This window comes from Hemitrygon akajei, chromosome 15, assembly GCF_048418815.1.
Source record: "Hemitrygon akajei chromosome 15, sHemAka1.3, whole genome shotgun sequence".
Lineage (NCBI taxonomy): Eukaryota > Metazoa > Chordata > Chondrichthyes > Myliobatiformes > Dasyatidae > Hemitrygon > Hemitrygon akajei.
In genome coordinates, this window is record NC_133138.1 from 48,223,608 (window position 1) to 48,246,201 (window position 22,594).

At 40.5% G+C, this 22,594-nt stretch overlaps 1 protein-coding gene across 2 annotated transcripts in view; it reads right to left on the reverse strand.

The window, feature by feature from the left end:
- Nucleotides 1–4,613: 4,613 nt before the first annotated feature.
- Nucleotides 4,614–22,594, reverse strand: part of LOC140739329 (A disintegrin and metalloproteinase with thrombospondin motifs 2-like) — a 287,752-nt gene continuing 269,771 nt past the window's right edge. For both annotated transcript variants that reach the window (XM_073067527.1, XM_073067528.1), the window contains 5 exons: nucleotides 21,606–21,738; nucleotides 16,638–16,845; nucleotides 13,645–13,774; nucleotides 12,014–12,118; nucleotides 4,614–9,752 (listed from right to left, as the gene is read on the reverse strand). In XM_073067527.1, the coding sequence (XP_072923628.1) occupies nucleotides 9,298–9,752; nucleotides 12,014–12,118; nucleotides 13,645–13,774; nucleotides 16,638–16,845; nucleotides 21,606–21,738 (1,031 nt within the window). In that variant the 3' untranslated portion in view covers nucleotides 4,614–9,297. The remainder of the gene's footprint in view (nucleotides 9,753–12,013; nucleotides 12,119–13,644; nucleotides 13,775–16,637; nucleotides 16,846–21,605; nucleotides 21,739–22,594) is intronic.

Consider the following 22,594-nt stretch of genomic DNA (forward strand, 5'->3'; position numbering starts at 1 on the left):
TAATACTGATACATTTAGCTTTATCTTCTCCGTGTCAAACTACATGGTGAATTCCATCATCCAGTATTGTAATCACTGCCTCCTATGGGTTCCTTTAACTTAAGCCCCTTAATCAAATCTGATTCATTGCACAACACCCCATTCAGAATTGCTTTTCCCCCAGTGGGCTCAACCACAAGCTGCTCTAAAAAGCCATCTCATAAGCCTTTCAAAATTCCATCTCTTGGGATCCAGCACAGACCTGATTTTCCCAATATACCTGCATATTTAAATCCCCCTTTTTACATACCTTTTCTATCACCCCTGGTAATCTGCATCCCATATCCTGGCTACTGTTCGGGGGGCCCATCAGGATCTTTTCACACTTGCATTTTCTTAACTCTGCCTGCAAGGAATCTATATCCTCTGACCCTATGCCACCTCTTTCTAAAGATTTGATTTCACCTTTACCCCTCTGTCTACCTGCTTGTCCTTTCAATGCAATGTGTATTCTTGAATATTAAGCTCCCAGCTATAATCTTCTTTCAGGCTTGACTCAGTGAAGTCCACTACTCCATACCCATCAACTCTAACTACCAGGTCACCTACCTTATTCCATATACTATGTGCATTCAAATATAACACTTACAGTCTTGTTTTCATCACCCTTTCGATTTTGCTCTGAGGCTACACCAACTCATCCCACTGGCTGCAATTTTGCCCCGTCACTTGGCTGTCTTTCCTCACAGTCTCGTTACACACTGCATCTACTTGTATACCAGTTGCCCCATCTTCCGCCCTATCACTCGGTTCCCGTCCCCCGGCCAAGTTAGATTCAGCCCTCCCAGCAGCTCGAGTCAACCTGCCCTCCAGGGTGCTGGTGTCTCTCAGGTTCCGGTGAATCTTGGCTTGGGCCAAAGATGGAACAGTGCCAAGCATTAGAAATAAATTGTGTTTGTGACAAGCTAAATTCTGAGTTGAACAGGAAAAAGAATAATTAGAAACATAGAAAACCTACAGCACAATACAGGCCCTTCAGCCCACAAAGCTGTGCCGAACATGTCCTTACCTTCGAAATTACCTAGGGTTACCCATAGCCCTCTGTTTTTCTGAGCTCCATGTACCTATCCAGGAGTCTCTTAAAAGACCCTATCATATCCCCCTCCACCACCATTGCCGGCAGCCCATTCTATGCACTCGCCACTCTCTGAGTAAAAAACTTACCCCTGACATCGCCTCTGTCCCTGCTTCCCAGCACCTTAAAACGGTGCCCTCTCGTGCTAGCCATTTCAGCCCTGGGGAAAAGCCTCTGACTCTCATCATCTTATACACCTCTATCAGGTCATCTCTCATCCTCCGTCGCTCCAAGGAGAAAAGGGCGAGTTCAGTCAACCTTTTCTCATAAGGCATGCTCTCCAATCCAGGCAACATCCTTGTAAATCTCCTCTGCACCATTTCTATGGTTTCCAGACCCTTCCTATAGCGAGGCAACCAGAACTGAGCACAGTACTCCAAGTGGGGTCTGACCAGGGTCCTATATAGCTGCAACATTTCCTCTCGGTTCCTAAACTCAATCCCACGATTGACGAAGGTCAATATACCGTACGCCTTCTTAACCACAGAGTCAACCTGCACAGATGCTTTGAGCATCCTATGGACTCGGACCCCAAGATCCCTCTGATCCTCCACAATGCCAAGAGTCTTACTATATTCTGCCATCATATTTGACCTACCAAAATGAATCACCTCATACTTATCTGGGTTGAACACTATCTGCCACTTCTTAGCATCCTGTTTTGCATCCTGTCAATGTCCCACTCTGTCTTCTGACATCGCTCCACACTATCCACAACACCCCCAACCTTTGAGTCATCACCAAATTTACTAACTCATCCCTCTACTTCCTCATCAAGGTCATTTATAAAAATCACGAAGAGTAAGGGTCCCAGAACAGATCCCTGAGGCACTCCACTGGTCACCGACTTCTATGCAGAATATGACCCGTCTACAACCACTCTTTGCTTTCTGTAGGCAAGCCAGTTCTGGATTCACAAAACAATGTCCCATTGGGTCCCATGCCTCCTTACTTTCTCAATAAACCTTGCATGGGGTACCTTGTTAAATGCCTTGCTGAAATCCATACACACTACATCTACTGCTATGCCATCATCAATGTGTTTAGACACATCCTAAAAAATTTCAATCAGGTTCGTAAGGCATGACCTGCCTTTCACAAAACCATGCTGACTATTCCTATTCATATTATGCCTCTTCAAATGTTCATAAATCCTGCCTCTCAGGATCTTCTCCATCAACACCCCAACCACTGAAGCAAGACTCACTGGTCTATAATTTCCTGGGCTCTCTCTACTCCCTTTCTTGAATAATGGAACAACATCCGCAACCCTCCAATCTTCCAGAACCTCTCCTGTCCCCATTGATGACGTAAAGATCATCGCCAGAGGCTCAGCAATCTCCTCTCTCACCTCCCACAGTAGCCTGGGGTACATCTTGTCTGGTCCCAGTGATTTATCCAACTGTCAGAATTCTGTAATAATTCTGACATTTATAAAATTCAGAATCAGCATTCAGTTCCTGTTCTTTCCTGTGTGTTATTTTTTACTCCCAATAAGTAGGGCTTCATTTTAAATACCTATCCTGTTGTTGTTTAGTTTGTAGGTAATTTGCAGTAACTTTGCAGGGCATGTCTTGGAAAATAAATTATTCCAATGCATCAATAAACAGTGAGTGAGCTACTGCATATGTTAGCGCTGAATCCATGAAATAATTATTCCTGGTCCATTTTTTTAATTTGGAGAACCCAGGACTGAATGATGTCTAATTTGGTCTGCCTCGTGAAACAATTTTTTCTGAATGTCATCTTTATGTTTCTGGTTACACCCTGATTCCCTGAAATTTATACGAAATCAGCTCTTTGCTATCTAAAAATGGAAAATGCTGGAGTATTCATCAAGTCAGACAGCATCTGTGGAGAGAGAAAAACACAGCTTTTGGTCAACAGCTTTTCAACAGAATTGACAGTCAGAAAATAAATACGTTTTAAGTTTTAGAAAGAGGGAAGGTGGAGAGAACAAAGGGAGTGTCTGTTATTTTGCAGAAACCAAAAGAATCCAGGTGTTGGCTGAAGGACAATGACGGCTTGTTAATTCTACTGAGTAAGTTGAAGAGGTGCAAATAGAAGGAGATGACTGAGGAGAAAGGAAAAAAATAAGGAACAGTAACAATGCTGGAACTGGGAGATGCAGAAGTGTTAGTAAAACCTGAAATAAAAAGAACACAGTACTGCAAATATTTAGCAGATCAGCTAAAAGAAATGAGTTAACCTTACAGGTCAATGTCTTTGCCAAAACTGACTAGTTTCGATGTAATCAAGATAGATAAGTTATCTGAAATTCTTGAATTCCATCTTGCGTCCTGAGGGCTGACAGATGCCTCGATGAAAGGTATGTTTTTTTTGCTCAAGTTTTTACTTGGTTTCATTGGAACAGTGCAGGACAGGAATAAACTCTTCTCAGGGTTTCAGCTGGGTACAGGTACAGTGCAGAAGACATGATATGGAGAATTTGGTGACTGAGTGGGATGAAGAATTAAAGCAACAGGAACTAGAAATTCAGGATCATCCTTGCAGAGTGGGAAAAAACAGTCACGCAGTCTGTGTGTTTGATTTCTCTGACGTGGCAAGAATTAACTCAAGTTGGAGTTTCATGATAATGCTGTGCGAAGAGCAGAGAGAACGGGGAAGTCACAAAGAATGCTGAAATGGGAGGAGAGCGGAAGAGGTGCCTGGTAATAAAATCCCAATAAAAGTTACAGAGGATGATCAATTGAATAAGGAGGCTATTAGTGTAGAAGATCAGGAAAAGCATAATTCAGTTCTTACTCTGATTGGAAGGAGAACTGCTAGATGTGTCTGGTGCACTGTCAACTGTGGTGTAGGGGAAGATCTCTTTGAATTTCTCACCTTTAAATTGGGTTCCATCACCCAGTTTAAGCACCACAAACTGATCCCCAACTGACCAGAGAACCTACTGTTAATGCTCTGCTAATGACCTGAGTGCAAGTGGGTGAGAACTGTGTGAAATAGGCATCAAATTTGCTGTGTTTCTGTGCAGCAAAGTGGGTTCAGCCAATTGCGTCTTTGGATCGACGTGTGATGCCTAGCCCTGGAATTAGTGGAAAGTGCTGGTTACCACACAATGTCACAGGAGACTGCACAGTCTTCGCACACCAATCTTAATTAGTAACTTCAGATGACCTCCCTCCTTCTCCAGTTTAAAATAAACAAACATTTATTTATTAATTCCAGTTCCCCTACTGAACCAGATAAATTTAACTTGGGGGGAAAAAAAAAATCTTATACTCACCGGCAAGATTTTCTCAGATAACTTACCACCTGCTGAGTGTCCGTCAATCCCAATAAATTCCAATAAGCAAGAAGCTTTTTATAATGAAGTATCAACTAAATGACAGGCACTGTAACATCGAGAAGGAATATTAACAAATCAGTTGCAGCTTTGAGACAAAAGGAACAAAATGCCACAAACGTTCAAGTTTAATAAATATTAAAATAAAGATTCTAACTCTTATATACAAATAATGTACAAAAGAGACTGTTCAGTGGGCTGCTGTAGCAATTGCAAGTGTAATTGGTGCAGGTGATGTTATTCATACATACAGTGTAAAGGCCAGTAGTTAACGAGAATATTAACATTGCAAAGAAGCACAATAAAGCACAACTTATAAAGTGCTTTTACTTTTTAGAATACAATGTCTGCATTGAGTATGCAAAAGAATATTTATCTGTTAAAGATATGACATACTCAGTTTGTCTAGTTTGTTTTCTATCAGGAATCAGAGGGTTAAGAAAATATTGTCAAGTGTGTAATCCATGAAATAGTCAGTAATGGCATTGTATGAAGCTGATTAGACCAATGGATTTCAGTGAATGAATGAAGAGAGACTGGATTCAGTTTAGATTATGCCCATTTTTGAAGTGAATTGAGAGGAATTTCTGTTTTTCCAGTCCAATCTGACATTCATGCTGCTTTGAACTACAGAAAAGCACTTAAGACACCACCATTCAGTAAATATTTGTGCAATCAGTATATTTCAGACAAAAATGGGTTTATTTTCAAGTGTCTTGTGTTCTAATGCAGTCTCATCCAGAAATACAGACCCAAATTTTGCAAAATCTTAGCATATCATATCTGTTTAGTAAAATCTTGTGGCTGTTCAATGCTCCTGAACTCCCAGAAAATTTGGATAGTTGTCTTAGTTTTTTTTAGGAGGTTTATAAACCTGCATTCACCACTTTTACTCTGGCATTAAATTTGTTTTCATAAGAATACAAATTAAATGTAGAATATAGATGGTTATAATTTTTCTTCATCTATTGTGTGACTTAATTGTTTTTTTTTCCCAAATAATAGCCTAACAGAGGAATGAAGCTAAGGAAAATATATGTTTTTTTTGCTTTCTGATAATGGTCATTTTGTTCTGAAACCAGTTGCCCTACATTTAGAAGCAGTGAAAATACCACAAAGGTATGAGTAATGAAGAGAGATCTAATGAGTCTTTTAACCTATGGAGGGTATGGCTAACCAGATAACTAAATTAGTCCTGAAGAAGGGTCTCAACCTAAAATGTCGATTGTTTACTCTTTTCCATAGATGCTGCCTGACCTGCTGAGTTCCTCCAGCACTTTGTGTGTATTGCTTTGGATTTCCAGCATCTGCAGACTTTCTTGTGTTTGCAATGGAATTGATAAGATGCTTTGACTATAGCCAGAAGAAATTTTCACACTGATTTATAAAAAAAGAAATAAATTGTGTGAATATTTTCTAATTACTGAAATCTAGTTTCTCTTCATAAGATTAGAATAGAAGTGTTAACATATTATGAATTCTGTGAAGCTAAATGGAGCAAAGGCTGAAAATACAGATTAACTATGCGATCTTTGTGGGCAAATTCAAATTAGAAATTTTTACTTTGTATGAAAACATGTTAATTATAATAGTCACAGCAGAATTGCCTTTCTGCTTTCGTCTTCCATTTCGGTGCTATAGCTTATTGGAATAATCTATTTATACCAAAAATATATAGTATTATGTAGAAAGTAGTGCAAATTATTATGTAAAAGCATCCACATATAAACATCATGGATTTTTTTTACATATTTATCATGTTCTTCAATTTGTTCAGATTGAGAAATTTTAGCACCATATATTTTGAAATTTAGGAATTCTAAAAATTTCTGCACCAGAAGGATACTCTGCACATATGCCATCAACGTTTACAATACAACAAGCATCTTTTTTACTTTATACAATAGGTGATTGATAAGTTTGTGGCCTAAGGTAGAAGGAGTCAATTTTAGAAAACCTAGCACATTTATCTTTCCTACATTTGGCAGTCAAGGTGAAGGATAATCCAAAGAGCTTCTACAGGTATATTAAGAGCAAAAGGATAGTAAGGGATAAAATTGGTCCTCTTGAAGATCAGAGTGGTTGGCTACGTATGGAACCAAAAGAAATGGGGGAGATCTTAAATGGGTTTTTTGCATCTGTATTTACTAAGGAAACTAGCATGGAGTCAATGGAAATGAGGCAAACAAGTAGTGAGGTCATGGAACCTATACAGATTGAAGAGGAGGAGGTGCTTGTTATCTTGGGGCAAATCAGAGTAGATAAATCCCCAGGACCTGACAGGGTATTCCCTCGGACCTTGAAGGAGACTAGTGTTGAAATTGCTGGGGCCCTGGCAGATATATTTAAAATGTCAGTATCTACAGGTGAGGCGCTGGACGATTGGAGGATAGTTCGTGTTGTTCCGTTGTTTAAAAAAGGCTCAAAAAATAATCCGGGAAATTATAGGTCGGTAAGTTTGATCTTTGTAATAGGTAAATTATTGGAAGGAGTACTAAGAGATAGGATCTATGAGTATTTGGATGGACAGGGACTTATTAGGGAGAGTCAGCACGGCTTTGTGCATGGTAGGTCATGTTTAACAAATCTATTAGAATTTTTCGAGGAGGTTACCAGGAAAGTGGATGAAGGGAAGGCAGTGGATGTTGTCTACATGGACTTCAGTAAGGCCTTTAACAAGGTCTCGCATGGGAGGTTAGTTAGGAAGATTCAGTCGCTAGGTATACATGGTGAGGTAGTAAATTGGATTAGACATTGGCTCAATGGGAGAAGTCAGAGAGAGGTAGTGGAAGATTGCTTCTCTGAGTGGAGGCCTGTGACTAGTGGTGTGCCACAGGGATCAGTGCTGGGTTCATTGCTATTTTTCATCTGTATCAATGATCTGGATGATATTGTGGTAAATTGGATCAGCAAATTTGCTGATGATACAAAGATTGGAGGTGTAGTGGACAGTGAGGAAGGTTTTCAGAGCTTGCAGAGGGATCTGGACCAGCTGGAAAAATGGGCTGAAAAATGGCAGATGGAGTTTAATGGAGACAAGTATGAGGTATTACACTTTGGAAGGACAAACCAAGGTAGAACATACAAGATAAATGGTAGGACACTGAGAGTGCAGTAGAACAGAGGGATCTAGGAACACAGATAAAAAATTCCCTAAAAGTGGCGTCACAGGTAGATAGGGTAGTAAAAGGAGCTTTTGGTACATTGGTCTTTATAAATCAAAGTATTGAGTATAAGAGTTGGAATGTTATGGTTAAGTTGTATAAGGCATTGGTGAGGCCGAATTTGGAGTATTTTGTACAGTTTTGCTCATCGAATTACAGGAAGGATATTAATAAGGTTGAAGGAGTGCAGAGAAGGTTTACAAGGATGTTGCCAGGACTTGAGAAACTGAGTTACAGAGAAAGGTTGAAGAGGTTAGGACTTTACTCCCTGGAGCGTAGAAGAATGGGGGGAGATTTGATAGAGGTATATAAAATTATGATGGGTATAGACAGAGTGAATGCAAGCAGGCTTTTTCCACTGAGGCTGGGGGAGAAAAAAAACCAGAGGACATGGGTTAAGGGTGAAGGGGGAAAAGTTTAAATGGAACATTAGGTGGGGTTTCTTCACACAAAGAGTGGTGGGAGTGTGGAATGAGCTGCCAGATGAAGTGGTAAATGCGGGCTCACTTTAAACATTTAAGAAAAATTTGGACAGGTACATAGATGAGAGGTGTATGGAGGGATATGGGTCAGGTGCAGGTCAGTGGGACTAGGCAGAAAAATAGTTCGGCACAGCCAAGAAGGGCCAAAAGGCCTGTTTCTGTGCTGTAATGTTCTATGGTTCTATGGTTCTATTTACACGCTTAGTCCAGTAGCCATGGAGCATACAGATCCCTTCTTTGTAGAAGTTGGCATCTTGGACCTCCAGAAGTGGTCCACAGCATGGGGTGATTGATAAGTTTGTGGCCTAAGATAGAAGGAGATGAGTTATTAACTTCAAACTTCCTGCATTTTCAGTCAGAGTTGAACTGCACGTGCACATATAACTCATCTCCTTCTACCTTAGGCCATGAACTTATCAATCATGACCACCTGGAGGTCCAAGATGCTCTCGTTACATGCACGTGCAGTTCAACTCTTTGAGCGATAATGCAGAAAGTTTGAAGTTAATAACTCATCTCTTTCTACCTTAGGCCATGAACCTATCAATCACCCCTGCTGTGGACCACTTCTACAAAGAAGGGATCTGTATGCTCCATGGGCACTGGACTAAGTGTGTATATGTAGGAGGGGACTATGATGAAAAATAACTGTGCTAGGTTTTCTAAAATTGACTCCTTCTATCTTAGGCCACGAACTTATCAATCACTCCCATATGTTCTCATAGTCACAATTTGAACCAGAATCAGAGATGTTCCTGCTAGGTACAAAAGACACAGGACCACCCATCTTATGTGCCAGTAAAACAAAACCTAGGTTTTAAAAAAAAGATCTAAAGCACCATTATTCAGGAAATTTACTGCAATTTCCAAAAACTGTAATGCAAAAACAAGCTACAATGAAGAGGTCGGCAGTGAGAATCCTCAGCCAGTATTTTTTTAAAAGAAAGTAATGAAGATTCTGTATGTGTTATTGGGAGGATGAGGGGGGCGCTCAGGGATGTGCACTTGTTCTGTATGTGGTGTGTTGTGTTTGCTGCCTGGCAAAGCTGTGGGGCATATGCTCCATGCCCATTTTACAAGAGAGATTACTAAAGTTAGAAGTGTTTGCATTAGAAATGTACTGATGAATACAGTCTGCCATTCATTTCCAGTCCAGTTTCTGGTCATATTGCAGATGAGCCACTTTATGACATTTTCCTTTTGTTTTTCATTCCAAACGATCCATGCTCAAATCTCCACATGAGGTAAACTGTTGTCCTTTACAGGTAAAACATCTTTGTCCGAGGAATTGTTCAGCATTTGCTTTATTCTCTGGTCAAGCAGAAACTGGAGTCTATGGTTGCTGACTATATTTGGTCGTCTTGGAATTATAATTTTGTGTCGCGGAGTTTTACTGTTACCGCTTTTTCCCTCGTGCATCTGCCCAACTGCATTTTTCTCAGCACTGTCTCGTGTTGTATTTAATTTGTGAGAGGTAACAACCCTCGGCATTCTTGTGGTTTCGGGTAACGTGGTTGGTATAGCACGCTTCAGGGAATCAGTAATATTGGCCTTATTTGTAATCTGTTGAGACAGTGAATTGCAGGACTTGCAACAAAGCTTGTTGTAGCCAGGATTAGAACAATAGCGGGAAAGTGCATCCATACGGCAGAAAATTGACTTGTCCCCATGACATTTTGTTTCTGCGAAGATATTAAGATGAAAAGAAAATTAGAACTGTGAAGAAAATGGAATCATTATTTAATAGGTTTCATTTTATTTGTAGCTGATTTCTTTCAAAATTCTTTGTTGAATTAGTTGGTTTATTTATTCTTTTAGTACATTGGTTTCTTAATAATAAGATTAATTACATTATAAAAGTAATTAAATTAATATATATTATAACTTTCAAACTATGCAAATATTTTGTATATTTCTTAATATGATATACTTTAACTGATCTGTAGATATTGTTTATAATTTAAAAATCAATTTTGTAATCGACCCAGTGATTTTGCTTCAGAACTTGATTTTTGTCAACAAATGAAACTAATGCATTCATCACTAAGTTCAGGTTGTTTAGTTTCATAAACATATTTTGAGATGAATAATTTCCTTTTCAATTTTAATAACTATTTTTCCTGTTTCAATAATGTGAAAACTTCAGATTTATCACAAATATTTTGTTACCTGCTCCTCAGTTGCCAAAAAGAACATCCACTATTTTGTTAGAAAAATGCCTTCAACTTCCATAATATATAGGTTTGAATATTTTCTGTAATGCCTACAAAGTCACTCAATAGATGCCTCATTATTCAATGTTAATAATTGTTTTAAGACAGAGACTGTTCAACAGGAAAAAATTAGAATGGGAACACTATTGGATTTTTCTTTAGTGACTGGCTAGAAAAACTGAAAATAGACAATATTTTATTTCTTGACATAGGTTTTCATTTATTTGCAGTGATTAATGACAAACTGGAGTAACATAAGACCCCAGATCTCCATTGGTAAGAAAATGCATCTATATGTACAAGATCACAGTTACTTTGGTAAACATTGCCACCATTCTTACAAAAAAAGTAAAAATGAATGAGAAACTGAAATGGCACATCTTCATGATTATATTTTTAATTATCAATAAATTATCCCTGATAAACCAAAGTGCATATTAATATAGTGCATGTTACTGAGTACCATAATTGCACTGTCAGTGACCATGGTTAACCTATTTAAAACCTTCTGACTTTAAATGAACAGAATTAATACTGGAGCAAATCTGTACAAACACCAATTAAGTCACACATAACACTTCCAGTGCAATAGCTGTGGCTCATCAGTTTTCCTTGTTGATAAGACATCACATCCTAAAATTTCCACTAAAATTCTCACAAAAGTTGGTTATGTGATCACATGACAATGACATGGTCAAAGTGCTTTTAATTTCTCCCTCACAAACTAATTGCATTGTTTCTGGGCCTTTGTTCTCAGCAACTATAAGCTTTAAAATTTCTTGTCCAAAAATAACATTTAAAAGTGATTAACATTATTGATGGATTTTTATGGAACATTCCTAGAATTAGTAATTATTTACACCTACAGCCAAATTGTTGCTGTTCAACAGTAAAGATGGGAAGATGGGCTCAGTCCATAAAATCATTTTCTAGAGTCTGCAGCTGTAGTAAAAGTTGTTACATTCATCCTTAGATAAGGCATTTTTCTAAACAAAATAAATACTGAGGTACTGTATTATAATTTAGCTACACCAAATGTGTGTAACTGACCAAATTAGCCAATTAACATACACATGGCAACATTCATTCAATCACACAAAATAATCAAACATGCAACATATGAAAATGAAACCATTCACTTGCTACCTAGAAGCAGCTCAAAGAGTCAAATTTCCCTTAGTATAATGAAATGCAACAAGACAATGTTAATGAGTAGAAAACTAACTTGGAGTGTAAGAAATGTAAGAGAAGGACAACTACTGTAATCACTTATTTAGGTTTAGAGCATTAATTACCATTCAGAAATTCTAACAAAGTAGAAGAGGTCTAGGAAGAAGGAAATATTAGCACGAGAAGATGTCAGCATTGTGATGTGATCACATTCACAATAAATATCTCATTCTCCATTGAACTGAGACTGTTTCATTAGAGCCTGTTTTCAAGCAAACCAAACAAGCTGAAGACAGCTCCCATTCAGAGACTTGCAACGTACTGTGGAATTCCTCCAGCGATTTTTGAAGTCCTTCTCTTTGGACTTCCATCACTAGTGCTGCACAAGCTCTAGAGAAGAGACAGGCTATGCACCAGGACCCAGTAGAAGAATTAGAACCAGGAAACAGATGCTAATCAGAGGAATACATTGTGAAGAGAAAGGGACACAGAAAAGGGAACACTCCATGTAAGTAACTGCATGCATCTAAAACCAGGATCAGAGTTATAATACGATTTACTTGTCGAAACTTTTTGAATAGGATATTGTGGATCTGGACGTGAGAGCCATTGGATTCCAGACTTTCTTTTGGAGGAAGTAAGTGACGTTTGCTGAGAAGAATTTTCTAGAAGGAATGAAAAATAAAGATCAATGTAATTATGGATATATAATCTGTTGCTTGGTACACTGTAACACCACTTATTTTTAATTTAAATGCAAAGCAGGCGGAAAAAATAACTAATTTGATAAAGGATCGGGAGTGACTATGCACTGTATTTTGGTTATATAGTATTCCAGTCAGCTTTATTGCATTTCATGGGCTAGGGGTTCTATTTGAGCTAAAACAATGTGCAATACTGGTATGTGCTGTTTTGTCCCCACAGAGAGGTTCATTTATGAGGCAACATATGTGACAGAACAGGTTTTACTTGCTTAAGCAAACACAAAGGACCTTTCATTTGAATTATGGTGTGTTCTTGCATGGAAAGAGACCCCTTGGCTCATTGATTACACCCTGATTATCAACCAATCATTTACACCCAATTGCACTCTATTCTCCCCACACATTCCTGTAGGCTTTCCACAAACTCAACCCTTCACCCACGCAGTAGTGTGCATGCTAGTAATTAACTTGGGGTGGAGGAGGAAACCAGAACACCCAGCACAAATCCACACGGGCACAGGGAAAATGTGCAAACTCCACACTGACTCTGCCGGAGGTTTGAACCAAAGCCGGCTTACAGAAACTGAGGCACCAATTCCTCTGCCGGCACAACTTTGCAGCCCCAAGGTTTCTTCTCTTCAGAAAAGAAGTCTTAAAGTAATGAAAAGATTTGATGAAGGAGACTTAGAGATTATGTGGTAGGGACAATTAGTAGATGATTAATAATCACAATAACAAATTGAGAACACTTTCACTCAGAGAATGGTGAGTACGTGGACTTCAGCTGCTGGCGCTCAGAAATTCGAGGAATAGAATGTAATGGTGGGTAGGGAGTGAAAGAAGAGCAAGTTGTGGAGGGTTAGGGATAATTGCATGGGCAGGGTGAGGCCAGGGGAATGACTGGGCTGGAGTTTGGAAGGGGATGAGCTGTTCACAGGTGCTGTAAGTGCAGAATAATTTACTATTAATACTGTCAAAATGTGTAATGCGGGTTATTTGACATCATTATGAACGTTCAGGGTCCAGTGCCCTGTGTACATTATGTGTTATTCCATCAGTGCACCCAGAAGCAAAATCTGGAAGTGCATAGTGCACTCAATCAATAGAATTGAACAATGGAATTTCTGATAACATACACAATAAATATATAAAAATATAAAACAATTTCAATTTTCACAAGTTACTGAGCTGTACAATTTCTACATCTTTAGTCTCAAGAGGCATTGCAAACACTTAAACAGTAAATAATGAAATAAAATTAAGTTTCCTCGTACGTTGCTCCCTGATTGCAGAAGTTACAGGTTAGAAATAGAGCTAAAACTCTGCAACTTCAAATTTTTTGGCTTTTTTCCTCCCAATAAGTCCTGATCTTTATTGTAGAAACACTAGAATATGAAATGTATTTTAATTCTAGATTTCTCAGAAGTTGAATATCAATTGCCAATTTAAACTTGGTCACAGGAGGGAGTGTTAGTTGAGGGACTTACTGTGACATGCTGGCATTCTACAGATGCGTATGGTATCTGGCTTCTCTTCTTCACACTGTGCGACTATGTTGTCCCTTGTCCGACACACGGCCAGTCTCTCTTGCATTCCATTTCCACAGGTTACCGAGCACTGACAAACAACAAGTTGCACAGTAGTAAACGACCATGAGACCCGCACTATAAAGATGCAAGAAATACCTGAGCAGAATAATTCAATGGAAGTGGCATAAGGCCAGGAACATAAGGTTTTTGAGCCACACATTTCTAGTAACACAATATATTTCGAACATTAACAGCAGAAGATTGGGATGAGTTCAGCACCAGATCAAATCCTACCAGGGAGTAATAACTGGTGCACAGGATTCCTTGCAAATTAAAAAAAAATATTAAAAATATCTCCGGAGAAGGCTTATCTACTGATATCTACTATAAGCCTACGGGCTCTCACAGCTACCTGGACTATTCCTCTTCCCACCGTCTCTTGCAAAAAGGCTATCCCCTTCTCGCAATTCCTCCGTCTCTGCCGCATCTGCTCTCAGGATGAAGCTTTTCATTCCAGGACAAAGGAGATGTCTTCCTTTTTTTAAAGAAAGGGGTTTCCCTTCTTCCACCATCAACTCTGCTCTCAAACGCATCTCTCCCATTTCCCGCACATCTGCCCTCACCCCATCCACCCACCACCCCACTCGGGATAGGGTTCCCCTTGTCCTCACCTACCACCCCACCAGCCTCCGGGTCCAACGTATAATTCTCCATAACTTCCGCCACCTCCAAAGGGATCCCACCACCAAGCACATCTTTCCCTCCCCCCTTCTGCTTTCCACAGGGATCGCTCCCTATGCGACTCCCTTGTCCATTCGTTCCCCCCCCATCCCTTCCCACCGATCTCCCTCCCAGCACTTATCCTTGTAAACAGAACAAGTGCTACACCTGCCCTTACACTTCCTCCCTCGCCACCATTCAGGGCCCCAGACATTCCTTCCAGGTGAGGTGACACTTCACCTGTGAGTCGGCTGGTGTGGTATACTGCGTCCGGTGCTCCCGGTGTGGCCTTTTATATATTGGTGAGACCCGACGCAGACTGGGAGACTGTTTCGCTGAACACCTAACCTCTGTCCGCCAGAGAAAGCAGGATCTTCCAGTGGCCACGCATTTCAATTCCACGTCCCATTCCCATTCTGATATGTCTATCCATGGCCTCCTCTACTGTCAAGATGAAGCCACACTCAAGTTGGAGGAACAACACCTTATATACCGGCTGGGTAGCCTCCAACCTGATGGCATGAACATTGACTTCTCTAACTTCTGTTAATGCCCCCCTTCCCTTCTTACCCCATCCCTTATTTATTTTATCTATCTATTTATTTCCCCCCCCCTTTTTTCCTTCTTTTCTCTCTTTTTTCTCTCTCTGTCCCTCTCACAATCACTCCTTGCCTGCTCTCCATCTCCCTCTGGTGCTTTTACCCCCCCTCCTTTCTCCCTAGGCCTCCCGCCCCATGATCCTTTCCCTTCTCCAGCTGTGTATCCCATTTGCCAATTAACTTTCCAGCTCTTAGCTTCATCCCACCCCCTCCGGTCTTCTCCTATCATTTCAGATCCCCCCCTCCCCCACCCACTTTCAAATCTCTTACTATCTTTTCTTTCAGTTAGTCCTGACGAAGGGTCTCGGCCTGAAATGTCAACTGTGCTTCTTCCTATAGCTGCTGCCTGGCCTGCTGCATTCCACCAGCATTTTGTGTGTGTTGATTAAAAATATGCACACTGCTGAAAATAGCTGAGAACAAAAATTATCAGCCATACGTGCTCTGCAGATTTTAGTTGCAATGTGAGATTGCTACTATTCACCCTGTGGTTTAAAATAAGCTCAAATTTATAGAACATAGAACAGGACAGCACAGTACAGGCCCTTCAGCCCACAATGTTGTGCCAACACTTAAACCCTGCCTCCCATATAACTCCCCCACCTTAAATTCCTCCATATACCTATCTAGTAGACTCTTAAATTTCACTAGTGTATCTGCCTCCACCACAGACTCAGGCAGTGCATTTCACGTGCCAACCGCTCTCTGAGTAAAAATCCTTCCTCTAATATCCCCCTTGAACTTCCCTCCATGTTAAAGCCACGTCCTCTTGTACTGAGCAGTGGTTCCCTGGGGAAGAGGCGCTGGCTGTCCACTCTATCTATTCCTCTTAATATCTTCTACACCTCTATCATGTCTTCTCTCTTCATCCTTCACTCCAAAGAGTAAAGCCCTAGCTCCCTTTACAAAAGGAGTTAATTCTATTAGCCAAGAACAGTGGCCACTAGTGTCTGGTATGAGACCAATTGCTGTCCAACACTGCCAGAAAATCTGTACCAGTTTGTGTTCAGAGCCATAGTGCAGTGCAGTGGAAGACTCTACTACGGGTAGTCAAAACTGCCCAGTGCATCACCGGCACCAGCCTACCAGCCTATCAAGGACATATATACAGAAAGGTGCTGGAAAAAGGCCAGCAATATCATAAAGGATCCCACCCATCCTGTTCTAGGACTGTTTGTCCCACTCACATCAGGGAGGAGGCTACATAGCGTCCATGCCAGGATCACCAGACTCTTAAAATAGTTATTTTATCAAGCTGTTCAATACCTCCACCCACTATCTGAACCCACCACTGATTCTTCATCATTACCTGTCAGAGTTACTTTACATACAGACACTCTTATACCTAGAGTCACTTCATGTACATACTGTACAATCATATTTATTTATATCTATTGTCCTTTTATTATTGTGTTTTTTATCTTACTATGATTTTTTTATGCTGCATCAGATCTGGAGTAACAACTATTTCATTCTCCTTTACACTTGTATACTGGAAATGACATTAAAGAATCTTGAACAATCAGACTTTCAGGCAATTTTCATGTTGGGTGGAGTATAGTGATATCAAATTCCCAGATGAGTTCCTAGAGTAAGCTAATGCAAAAGAAAGAGTGAATCATCTAAACATACCTGTGACCAAGCCCCTATACTCCACTGTGCAGGACAAAGCTCTCTATTACAGGGTTTTCTAGTCTCAGGCCGATCCCCATTGCAATACTTGCTGTGCACCGAGCGATTGGTTCCATCGTGAAGTGGTTGAACGCATCGCACAGTACGGATTTGATACCCAGACTTGCCACAGGTTTTGGTACATGCTTCCCACTGTCCTGTAATCCACCTGCAAGCCACAAATATAAGCCCGGTAACAGTCAGCACTGTGCTTTGTGAGCATAGTATTACACTTCTAGCACTCTTCTCAATAATTTGGAAAACAGCATTTTAAACATGCATCAAATAAAATGGGGCTCAATGGTATTGCACCTCTGGTAACACAATTTCAAGACGTTAAATCATTAAACTAATGGCAAACATAACTGTTTAAGTAATACATAATAGGGATGATGTTCCCCCAGGATGAGTGTGCTACAGAATTACTTTCAAATGTTAATGATTTACAGGAATTAGAGGCAAAAGTGTATTTCATACACAATTCTTTCCAATTCCAGCAGCATATGATTGAGTGAGAATTTCAAACAATACTCACGTTCCTAAGCCAGGGACAAGAAACAAAGTCTGATTATTTTGAGAGGGATGCACAGCAGTATGATTTATTTGGAAGGTCTGAACCACAGAGATCAGTCTAGCATTGAACAATTTACCATCTATGTTTTGTATTCATGTACATTTTGACCCTCATGGGCTGCCGTTACGCTTCTCCATGTGTTACGTACTGAACATAATGTGCGAGGGCATTCTGGGTAGATGATTAGCTGCATGTTTGTTTCTTACCTCTCTGTCCCTCGTGTAGTTACTCGTGGCCATTTGGCTTCCCAGTAACCACAAACATAACAACTGGCGACAAGGTGTCAAGTCCTTGCGCCATATTTATTGTTTTGCAAGGCAAGTCTGTGTGTACCACTGTGTAGTGTGGGTGAGCAAAAAGAAGACACTGCACACCACAAGAAAACAGTCACAGGAAGCCTGGTGAGTGAAGAATCCAAAAGGAGAGCATGAGAATGGGATGGTTAATAAAACAAATGAGAGAGGGGGACGGAGAGAGAAAGAGAGACAGAGAGATGGATAGGACTAGCTAACTTTTCTAGAATGTGATTGTGTTTGAAAATGGCGACAATGTTTGGAAGTTTTGGGCTGTATGACAAAACAACAGAGCAATGGTGTTCATTTACTGAAAGATTTGAATCTTGTGCACTGGCAAATCGAGTTTCAGATACTTGTGTTCCAACTTTTCTGACCGTGATGGACGCAAGAACATTTATAAGCCTTCTGAGGACGTGGTTAAAGTCTTAAAGAGCCACTATTCACCTGAAACCCCTGGTTTCCTTGGCTGCGTAAGTCTACGGAAAACACTCCCTGGTCCCACCAAACTCATGAGATTGAAAGGACTCTCCCGCTCAAACTCCGGTTTGTGTGGATGCTGTGTAATTTCCAACCCCGTTACAAATTAGTGCATGAAATGACAGGCAGCACACTGCACACGGTTAAAGGAATTATATTTATGACTCTTAGCTAAAGGGTTAGTAAAGAAAAGCAAAAAGAAAAGGGCCAATTTTAATTGAACCGTCAAATGTGCACAAGTTGCAGCTCATCTTGAACTTCTCTGTCGGTCATGGGCTGGGCCCTCGGTCTGCGTGAAAGCACACACCCCCTTCTGAACGTCGAACGCAATCTATCTCGTACAAACAGTTCTCCCATCAGATTGTACCCTACGACCCGGTTCTTCCCAGTATCTTCTCCTTTCATCTGCCGCCAAACAAGGAAAAGCCCAAGACCAACCTTAGTGTCCCTCACCAAGAAAACCTCCCCCTAAAGGGAAGGCACACATTCCACATCATCCCTTATCTTCAACAATAACCCAAACAAGCTGAGAGCAGAACAGATGGCTCTTACAAAACTGCTAAATGAAATACCTACAGCATAACAGTTAAGATGTGAACCAGGGCACTACATACCTAAAATACTGATTATTGTTAAAAGGTTTGGATTTTATAAAAGGAATCAAGAGGAAGGGGAGTTTATTTTACAGTTTGTGGTGGTCTGAAAGCTGTGATTTTGGGCAGTCACTGAGTGACACGTTATGTGATAGATTCGTATGTGGTCTGCACAGTGAGGCAATTCAGAAAGATTTGCTCACAGAAGGCAGACTAATATTACAAAGAGCAGTTGTGATTAGTATATCTATGGAGATGGCAGCTAAAGAAGCACCCCTATTAAGCACCTCTTCCCCAAGTTCATAAAGTTTCTACTAACCTCAAGAATAAAACATCAATTGGCAATGTTATCATTGTGGCAGAACTGGGCATTCAGCAAAGGTATAAGGATTTAGATTGTTAAAACTGTGACAAAAAGGGACATATTGAACACACCAGTAAAAGTAATAAGACACTGTTAACCAAAACACTAATACAGAGAAGTGACTTTTAGAAAAACAAAAAGAAACACGTGAGGGCACATTGAGGATGGACTGAGTGACTCTCACGCTGTGGTTGAAGAAGCTTTACAAGTTTTATCTGTTTCAGGACACAAAGATGGTTATTGGGTACCCCATGGTTGGACGGGGCCACAGTGAAGATACAGATGGACATGGGTGCTGCGGTATCGCTTGTGTCAGAGACAGGAAAAGTTGCAGCACCTTAACCCAGAAGGGGCAGGTTGACTTTAAAGACTTACACTTGTGAGATTGTTCCAGTGAGGGGAGTAGTACGTTACAGTGGAGATTAGCGAACTGTATGTTGTTAAAGGTAGTGATCTAGTGCTTCTGCGCTGCTCTTGATTGCTCTCCAAATGGCATGAAGTCCACTGGATTGGTGGTAGCATTGGTCTGTTACAGGAATTGAAGAAATATACAGAAGCATTCAATGGAGAATGGGGCAGTATGAAAGGAATTGCTGCTAAGCTGACTGTTAAGGCTGACACAACACCCAAATGCCTGAAGACAAGACCTGCTCCACACGCCCTCAAACTAAAGGTATAGGATGAGCTGGAAAGACTGATCCAGAGTAAGGTATTGAAACCAGTGTGTGCAAGTGAATGGGCAACTCCAGTGGTTCCTGACCGAAAAAGGGATGGGTCTGTAAGACTTTGTGGAGACTTCAAGGTAACCATTAACCCTGTTCTTTCAGCTGAATAATACCTCCTTCCCCTCACTGATGACCTTTTGGCAGGATTGTCCAGATGACAGATCATGTGTATTGGCAGATGTATGTGGAACTAGATTCACTGAACTGTTGACCATAGTGACTCACAAAGGAACATTCAGGCTTCTACTGGGTGCATCTTGGCTTCTGCACTTTTCCAGCTAGCAATGGACCAGATCCTGAGGGGGTCGACAGGGGAATGCTATTTGGATGACCTACTCATCACTCGGAAAAATGAATTTGGATGTAAAACTACAAAGACTCAGGGAATATAGGCTTGTAAGTGACAATGGCCCACCACTCCTCTCTGAAGATTTCAAGGCATTTATGGAAGCAAACTGTATTCAGCACATCAAAGCGGCACCATTTCATCCAGCCACTAATGGCCTTGCTGAACAATTCATTCAAACAATGAAACAGGTCCTCAACACTTCAGAGGGAAGTGGATCCTCAAACAGTGTCTTAGCACTTTCTTGCTGACATATCCCAACACAACTCACGTCACTACACAGCCAACTTGACCTGCCTAGACCCCCAAACACAAAACAGCCCCCTAATAAAGAATGCAGTACCCAAACCAAGATCTATACATACACCACCAATAGATTAACTTTGGTGTTGTTCCAAGTTGTACCCTCATAGGAACTGGCAGATTGAATTTCTAGTTTGGAATCTAACCCTCAGCACATGGGGCAGAATAATCCTCTGGGTGACGTCTGGGAATAGAGGCAGTCTACCCTCTTTCCCTAGTTTAGAAAAATTAATTTTTTTTGCTGGTTGAATTTGATAATTATTCCATCGAATGTTAATAGTTTAGCAGCTGGTCTGCATATGGGATGGGGAAGGAACCTTTAAAATAAGGGGGGAAGAGGCGTATGCCATGTATTCATGCATATTTTGACCCTTTCAGGTTATTTTCAAACTACCCTGTGTGTCACGTACTGAACATAATGTGAGAGGGCATTCTGGGTAGCTGGCCAACAAGCAGAATGAACAGTTGTGCATTTGTTTTTCACCGCTCCATCTCTTGTGTGTGTTATTCACAGCCAGCAAGCTTTCCAGTACAATAAGCACCACAACCTATATATTTATGACTTAGAAAAAGGGACTGAGTATACTGCTGACAGTAAAAAGATAGGTTGGTTACCTAGACGTGAGGAGACACAAAGGGATATAGAGAGGTTAAGTCAGTGAACTAGATATTGGCAGATGGAACATAATGTCGAAAAATGCAAGGTTGTTAATGTTGTAAGAAATAATGAAAAAGCAAGTTATTATTTGAACAGTGAGGCATCAGAAGATTGGAGCTGAATGAGACAGGGGAGTCATAATGGAAACCAAATGGTGCAGCAAGTAATTAGGAACAATAATAGGTTATTTGCCTTTCTTGAAAGCAGATATAAGTAGATATGTTTTGTTGCAACTCCACAGAGTGTTCAAGAGACCACACTAATTCACTCTCTCTAGCTTAGGAAGGGTATATTTGCATAGGAGGTAGAACAGATAATATTCACTTGGATTGATGAGGGGCTGGTACATGAGGAGAAGTTGAGCCTTTCATCATTGGAGTTCATTAGAATGAGGAAGGATCCCACTGAGTGAGAAGGGACTGTTAACCAGAGCACAGCATTCGGCAAACCAGTTTGTTTGACTGAAGGCTTCATATTAGCCCAAAGTGAGTGACGAGAGCCATGGTTCTGGAAATGACATTTACACCCTGTCATCAGTGACAGGACACAGGCGAGACGCAGCCTGGAGGATCTGCATTCTCCCGGTAACTTACACAGGCTGGGAGCACTCGTGCAGGTTGCACATCCGGCGGATTGGCTTTGGCTTTTTACTTGCATCACAGAAACTTCGGTGAACCATCTTGGAGTCAGCCTTCCTGCGACAGCCATATCGCGTAAACTGAGAACCTTTGCAAAATCAATTATTTTTATCAGAATAAGTGTCATAAATAGCTAACTTTCTTAGAATACTCAATCTTTTAGCTGCTGAGATTAAATATTTACTATCAACCTATTTAAATGGCAATGCAAATATAATCTTTAATAATTGACAACCTAGAATGTATCTCGATCAAATATTAGAATGTCTTTCATCTTAGAGTAAGATAATGGCAGTGTTAATACAAAGTTATTGAACCTTACTATTGCAAATAACGATTAAAGTTTACTAGTTTATCATGCATTTTTGCTCCACCAGTAATGCAAAGGTTTATTTCAATTTCAGGTTTGGCCTTGAAAAGATTTTAGTTTGGGTCCCTTGAAACTGAAGCTTTATTAAAATGATGTGCAATTGAAAATGTGATCAGTTCCTATCTGAATACTACTATAAAGTAAATCACAGTGAATGAAGATGAATCTCAGGGTTATATATGGAGACCTATATGTATTTTGATAATAAATTTTCTTTGAACTTTTAACTGCAACGGATAGTGAGGTCAGCTGAGAAGATCATCGGGGTCTCTCTTCCCGCCATCACGGACATTTACACTACATGCTGCATTCGTAAAGCAAACAGCATTATGAAAGACCCCACACACCCCTCATACAAACTCTTCTCCCTCCTGCCGTCTGGGAAAAGGCACCGCAGCATTTGGGCTCTCATGACCAGACTATGTAACAGTTTCTTCCCCCAAGCTATCAGACTCCTCAATACTCAAGAGCCTGGACTGACTCCAACTTACTGCCCTATTGTCTTGTTTATTATTTATTGTAATGCCTGCACTGTTTTGTGCACTTTATGCAGTCCTGGGTAGGATTGTATTAT